Source organism: Gobio gobio (assembly GCF_949357685.1).
Source record: "Gobio gobio genome assembly, chromosome: 25".
NCBI lineage: Eukaryota > Metazoa > Chordata > Actinopteri > Cypriniformes > Gobionidae > Gobio > Gobio gobio.
The window spans coordinates 13,764,044-13,771,709 of record NC_137121.1 but is presented as its reverse complement, the minus strand read 5'-3'; the positions used below and the strand labels follow the sequence as shown (position 1 = coordinate 13,771,709).

At 37.2% G+C, this 7,666-nt stretch overlaps 1 protein-coding gene across 21 annotated transcripts in view; it reads right to left on the bottom strand.

Moving 5' to 3' along the window:
- The window catches only part of akap13 (A-kinase anchoring protein 13), a 149,017-nt gene that overhangs the window by 5,574 nt on the left and 135,777 nt on the right, over positions 1-7,666 (bottom strand). For 18 of the 21 annotated variants that reach the window (XM_079809941.1, XM_079809948.1, XM_079809949.1 and 15 more), the window contains 6 exons: positions 7,241-7,423; positions 3,689-3,835; positions 3,501-3,571; positions 1,845-1,889; positions 1,617-1,667; positions 124-597 (listed from right to left, as the gene is read on the bottom strand). In XM_079809941.1, the coding sequence (XP_079666067.1) occupies positions 124-597; positions 1,617-1,667; positions 1,845-1,889; positions 3,501-3,571; positions 3,689-3,835; positions 7,241-7,423 (971 nt within the window). The remainder of the gene's footprint in view (positions 1-123; positions 598-1,616; positions 1,668-1,844; positions 1,890-3,500; positions 3,572-3,688; positions 3,836-7,240; positions 7,424-7,666) is intronic. The other 3 variants (XM_079809954.1, XM_079809942.1, XM_079809939.1) reach the window with 1 other exon arrangement.

The following is a 7,666-nucleotide window of genomic DNA, read 5'->3' as shown; positions in this document are numbered from 1 at the left end:
AAACAAAAACAAAAAGAGTGGCCGGGATATTATGAAAGACATTGAGGGTGAGTAAATAATAACAGGATCTTCATTTTTCATGAACTATCCCTTTAAATCACTCCCCTTGACCTTCAGCCTCACCTCTGTTTGTCTGATCTGCTCTGCCTCTCTCTGCACTTGCTCTCGTTCTCTCTCCAGTTTCTTCTGGCTGTCTCTGAGCCGTGCCAGGTCTCTCTGATACTCCTCCTTTTTCCCCTGGAGGTCTTGTTTCTCCTCATCCAGCTCTTTGCATCTCCTCTGCACCTCTTCCTCTTGGGTCTGCAGCTGCGACTCCTTCTGGGTCAGTTCCCGCTCGCGCGCTTCCCACTCCTTTTCCCTGCGCTTCCTCTCTTCTGCGTGGGCAGCCTGCTGCTTTTGAAGGCTGGCGACTTCCTGCCGCTGCTTCTCCAGGCTCCGCTGTTTCTCCTGCTCGATTAGCGAGCTGGGCCGTGACGAGGACGAGGAAGAGGAGGAGGTGGAGGAGGAGACGGATGGGTGACGTGAAGAGGGCTGGGGGCGTTCGATTAGGGCGTGCCGTTGGTCCTCGATGAAGGTGTCTTGCTGGACGACAACAGCCTTTGTTGGAGGCGAGAAAAGCAAGGAGTTTTAATTTGCTTGCAAATGGGAAAGAGGGAAAACTCGAACCTGGAAAGTGTTTGAAATGACGCTTCAAGAGCTTTAAATGAGAATATTAAAGGGTTAATTCACCCAAAAATGAAAATGACCCCATGATTTACTCACCCTCAAACCATCCTAGGTTTATATGACATTCTTCTTTAAGACGAATACAATCAGAGTTATATTAAAAAAGTCCTGGCTAATCCAAGCTTTATAATGGCAGCCCAAAATTTGAAGGCCAAAAAAGTGCATCCATCCATTATAAAAGTAATCCATACGGCTCCAGGGGGTTAATAAAGGCCTTCTGAAGTGTGTAAGAAAAATATCCATATTTAAAACTTAATAAAGTAAAATATCTAGCTTCCGGCAGACCGCCTTCTGTATTTAACTTGCGAAGAAAGCATAACTGGCAAGACGATGACGCTATAAACTGCGAGAGGCGTTACACTTTCTTCGTAAGTTGAATGTGCCTTGATTTACCATGTGGATTACTTTTATAATGGAAGGATACACTTTTTTGGGCTTCAAATCTCGGGCTGCCATTCACTGCCATTATAATTCTTGGAAGAGCCAGGACATTTTTTTATATAGCTCTGATTGTTTTCGTCTGAAAGAAGAACGTCATATACACCTAGGATGGCTTGAGGGCGAGTTACATTTTTGGGTGAACTATCCCTTTAAATGTGCAAAACCCAAATTGAGATGACATAGGCCCCATATCTGGTGGCCACCGGGCACCTGTCCCGGGAAAAGGCTGATAATCACCCACTTAAGGTCAACAAGTGGGTCAAATCTATCAGAGTGCATCTTAATACATAATAATGCACTCTGCTTGATTACAATCCCGCAAAATAAACCCCTGCATTTGTACATTTCATTTCTTTTCATGCGCCTTCTGTCATGCTGGGGATGAGAGCTGCTGGCCTGAACAGAGCAGAGAGCGAGAAATAACAAGACAAAAAAAGAGAATGACTCACCTGTAATGTGTTCAGCAGGTCATGAAGATGAGCGACGCTTTGAAGAACCTGCTGTGGGAGGATAAAAGGGTTGAGAGAACGAAAGCGGACACATCTATTTAAACTGAGATGCAGACAGCTAGTCTAATTTTCAGTTCCTGTATATTTTAAATCATTTAGAAATTGAAATATATTATTGAATAATAGTAAACAATCGGTCCTGAGCCGTTTTTAAACGAAAACACTTACCTCGTTGTTCCTCTTGAGAAGGAGCAGGGGGTTGGTGTTGCTTGCCTGTGGGAGAGAGAGGCAGTCACAGGGTCAATGTACTGGTAGGAGTGTACAGTACATAAATTAATAATCAGCTCTTCACTGCAAGCCCCTGCTGGAAATAAGAGGCTGTGATGACGGGTCGCATTAATCTGCTGCTGTAGGGCAGATGACAGTCTTTATGTGTCCTCATTATCTAGTTTTTATACAGTTATGTTCTACAATGAGTGTGTGTGTGTGTAAACCTGCAGTTCATTTCAGGTGATGAACATATATTCTGATGCTCAGCACTTAATGGCTTGAGCATATGGTGATGCACTGATGACTAAACATGAATCAGGTTGTTAATGGGGATCTTAGAACAGCACTTGAAATGAGAGCGATTAAGAGCTTTTTAAACAATGTGCTTATAAAACATGCATTTATTTAATAATTGGACCCTAATCTTGTTAAAATATATTTATTGGTAACACTTTAGAGTAGGGTCCAATTCTCAATATTAACTAACTTTTAACTACGACTTTTGCCTCAGTAAACTCCTAATTACTGCTTATTAGTAGTTAAGGTAGTTAAGGCAAGTAAGATAGTTGCTAAGTATAGGTTAAGTTTTATGTTAGTACACATTAGTACTTCAAAATACTTCAATTTAATATATATACAAAATAAAAATATATATATATATATATATATATATATATATATATATATATATATATATATATATATATATATATATATATATATATATATATATATATATATATATATATATATATATATATATATATATATATATACATATACACATACACATACACATACACATACACACACACACAGATATGCATATATACATTTAAATTGAAGTATATATATGGATTTAATATCAATAAATTTAATTAAAATTCATAATTTCTTTCATTGTCTAGCTAATTTAAACACTTTCCTTCAAATTACACTAAAATAATTAAAATAATATTTAATATAAATATTATAATTACAAATAATTGTATTAATATTACAGTTAACATTAATGAAAACAAAATATATATAATATTATAAAATAAATAATAAAATGAAGTATTTTGAAGTATATATATGAATTTAATATTACAAAAAGTGTAAATAAAATTCATAATTTCTTTCATTGTCTAGCTAATTTAAACACTTTCCTTCAAATTACACTAAAATAATTCAAATAATAATTAATATAAATAATTATAGATAATTTTATCAATATTACAGTTAATATTAATGAATACAAAATATATAAAATATTATAAAATAAATAATAAAATTAAGTATTTTGAAGTATATATATGAATTTAATATTACAAAAAGTGTAAATAAAATTCATAATTTCTTTCATTGTCTAGCTAATTTAAACACTTTCCTTCAAATTACAATAAAATAATTCAAATAATATTTAATTTACACATATACATATATATATACACATATATACATATACATACATATATATATAATAATATATAATAATATTTTTTTTTAAATCCCCCCTCCCCCAATGTAATTTTCATGCTATAATCCTGCTCTGAAAAAAAAGTGATCCTCCATCATAATCTTTCTTATACACACACAATTTCTAATAGTTGCCTGGCTTGACCCTTGTACCTTCTTTAGAACGCTGTCTGACTCAGTCCTGCGGAGCTCTGCAGAGTCTTCCGTCTCCTCTCTGTCTCCATCTGCAGGAGATCAAACACATAGACAATCGGTCTCTTTCTGGAACAAACACCCACGCACATCACAAAACGCCCTCTCGTACACTCCCACGTTTACACACGCGTGGAAAACACACCCACCTTTACTCTTTGAGATGTTCATCTGGTGACTATCAAAGCCTCCAAAGGTTTCCGCCCGTCGTGGCAAAGTCACGGGCCCCGCTGCACATACGCCATCCTGCACCGACCCTCCTAGACTGTCGTTTACCAGAACCTGTAATGTCTCAACTGCAGAAAATAACAGATTTTAGGGTTTTGTGAAAAACCTGATGCTTCTAGAAAAATCAAACCGACCCACAGCTCACAAAAAGCTGAGAGGAGACTGTAATCAATACTCTTTCCAGTTCTTGACCTGGAACATTAAAGGAATCCATTATCTGTTCCTGCCCTGCAGAATCAGATCAGCCTTACGTATCGATTCCGCCGATGTCTACGTTCTTTTAATGAATACTCCTACTTGCTGTATGAACTGAGACAAGCACTATCTATCACTCCCACATTCAAAGCCAACGTGTCTTCTCAGCACTCTGAAGATAGTTCTCGCTCAGTGCACTCTCAAATGCAGTTCAGGAGCATCATTTATTCAGTTTTCACTGTATGCTTTGTTTGTTTGTTCAAAGGAATGTTCCGGGTTCGGTACAGGTTAATAGCATAATGTCAATTACCACTGAAGAGAATTTGTCCCTCAGTATGATCAGAATGCATTCAATGGATACACATGGTCACTTCACGCATTTCTCTGATCGGATAGCAATATGATCGTGAAAAGACAAGGTGTAAACACTTCAGAAGGTGGTTTGAGATGCATTCCAAATGAAACTGGACAAGAGTAAATGCATCTGGTTGTTGAAGCAACATACAGTTGTGGTCAGAATTATTGCCACCCCTGTTAAATATGATCAAATAGGGCTGTAAAAAGTAAATCTGCATTGTTTATCCTTTTGATCTTTTATTAAAAATAAATAAATAAATCACAAAAATCTAACCTTTCATTGAAGTAAAACAATTGAAAGCGGGGGGTGAATCACATTATGAAATAAATGCTTTTCCCAAAACACGTTGGCCATAATTATTGGCACCCTTTTATGAAATACTTTTTGCAATCTCCTTTTGCCAAGATAACAGCTCCGAGTCTTGTTCTATAATGCCTGATGAGTTTGGAGAAGATATCAGAGAGCATTCCTCCATACAGAATCCCTCCAGATCCTTCAGAGTCCCAGCTCCATGTCAGTGCTTCTTCTCTTCAGTTCATCACTCATTTTCTATAGGGTTCAGGTCAGGGAACTGGGATTGTCATGGCAGAAGCGTCATTTTGTTCTCAGTGACACATTTGTGTGTTGATTTTGATGTTTGTTTTAGATCGTTGTCCTGATGGAAGATCCAACCACGGCCCATTATAAGGCTTTTGATTTTCTATCTGTTGGTATTTGATATATCCATGATACCATGTATCCGAACAAGATGTCCAGGACCTCCAGCAAAACAGTAGACCCACAACATTAAAGATCCAGCTGTATTTTTAACCGTGGACATGGGGCACTTTTTATCCCCGTTTGCACCAAACCCATCTTGTGGGTTTGCTGCCAAAAAGCAATTTTTATGGTTTCATCTGACCAAAGAACCAGGTCCCTTTTGAATTTCCAGTCGTGTCTGACAACTGAATATGCTGGAGTTTGTTTCTGGATGAGCAAGAAGGATTTTCCTTGAATCCCTCCCAAACAACATGTGGTGATGTAGGGGTTTGATTTTTTTCTGACCCCAAGACTCAAATAATCTCTGCGATTCTCCAGCTGTGATCCTTGGAGAGTCTTTGTCCACTCAAACTCTCCTCCTCGCCATGCATTAGAACGATATAGACACGTCCTCTTCCAGGCAGATTCGTAACATCTTTAGTTGAATGGAACTTCTTTATTATTGCCCTGATGGTGGAAACGGGAATTTTCAATGCTTTAGCTATTTTCCTACAGCCACTTTCTATTTTGTGAAGCTCAACAATCTTTTGCTGCACATCAGAACTATATTCATTGGTTTTATTCATTCTGATGGATGATTAAGGGAATTTGGATTTTGTGTTTCCTCATATTTATACCCCTGTGAAACCAGACGTCATAGCTAGGCAATTTCATGCTCATAGTCACCCTGGTGTGCTAAAAAAAAGGGAATATACAAAATTCCAGGGGTGCCAATAATTGTGGCCAATGTGTTTTGGAGAAAAACCTTCATTTCATAATGTGATTTCCCGCCGAATTTCCATTCTTTTACTTCAATGAAAGGTTCGATTTTTGCTAGTTTTTGGAATGATAGATTAAAAGTATAAATTCTGACCACGACTGTATGTACATTTTACTCAAAATAATAAAAAAAATAAACATGTGAGCGTGTTATAGGCGCTGTCATATCAAGTTACAGCCAGATATGACATCGCTACTGCAACACACATCACATTTGCCACAGATATTGCCTGTTGCAGAAGAGTAGCTGAGTATCTCTTCAGCAAACCGACCATCAAACTGACGTAAATGAAACTGAAAGTTTGCCGTCGCATCCTGAAGCTCAAAACACTGTAATCATCAATAAAAATAGTGAGCCTAAATTATCATACCAGTGCTGATGCTGAGTAACAAATCCGATAAGCAAAAGTCAGAGCATTTAAAGAGACAGACAAGCACGTGCTTAGAATAAACAACGATATCGTCTGCTGGTGTGGACGCTAATATTGTTATCTTTATAGTTATAGTTCTTGGTGTGAACGGGCCTTAATTTGTGTGTAACTAGCAATTTTATTTTCAAACAGGTTTCCCCAATCACTCGCCCAACTGCTACAGCTCGGCACAAAGCCCCGCCCCAAACTCACACCATTGGCTGCACCGCTGTTGCTATGCTAGGCTGGTCGGAATGTGCAAACAAACAGCAATGTTTTGATAGCACCACAGAGCCATAGAGATTTGTAAATAAACCTAGAAAGGGCTTAGTTAAACGGTCTCTGAACATTGACTTAAAATAAAAAAGTATAAAATAATATTGTGAAACAGTTTGCTACATTTATAGTGATTTTCCTCCACTACCAGTGTGCCGCATTGATCAGTATTTTATCGTTGTAAAACACATTATTTGGGCTGTAAATAATAAACCATCATGTTTGCAATCATTTATTGTGTTTTATTATTTTCATGATTCATGTATTCAATTGTTCTTATGAGTATTTTAAAGTTTAAAAAATTACCCTTTTTGAGCAGTAGATTAATGAATTAATTAATTTTTGCAAGTATTTATTGCGGTTTATAATTTTCATTATTCCAATAACTAGTACCTGCTACAAGCACAGCAAGTACTGAAGTTTTCCAGAGACAGTGACGCTCACAAATGTAATGTGATGTGATTTTTAAGAAAGCTTGTGTAACTGGCCAGGGAACATATGTGCGCTGATGCAACATGTTGCTAACACCCTCGAGTTCACTGAGTCATTTTAAAAGCAAATTAAGTTCTAGATTTCCACCCTCTAAGATTGCAATATTTATAAAAACATATTCCCCATGTATCCCGAGTTCACTAGCTGCCATATGTTTGTAAGACGACCACAGTGTTTTTCCGACTTATATAATAAGCATTATATAACTGTGCTAGTCGTCTCACCTTCCTTCAGAGCCTCCTTCATGATTGGTTCCCCTTTGGTGATGTCATCGGGCGTGGCCCTGAAGAGCATTCTGTTGCGGAGGCTGGTCTCGTCGGGTACGGCAGAGTCACACATGTCTCTGAACAACTTGACTTTCTCCTCCAGTAAAGTCACGATTTGCTCATCCCTCTTGTGCAGCTGATCTGTAAAGACAGATGTTCGTTTTATGATGGGCAAGATTCACTTCATCTATTCACCACAATTTAAAATAAAAATATAAACAGACTGCACTCATAAAGAGCAGTTTCTAGCCAATGAAAAATTAGACAAAACTTAAATTACTTAAAAGTAATTTTCATTAAGATTTCTGGAAAAATGTGGACATTTTTTATGTTCCTACATGTTTTTTTTCTAAACCCGAACAAACCATATCTACACAAAAAATG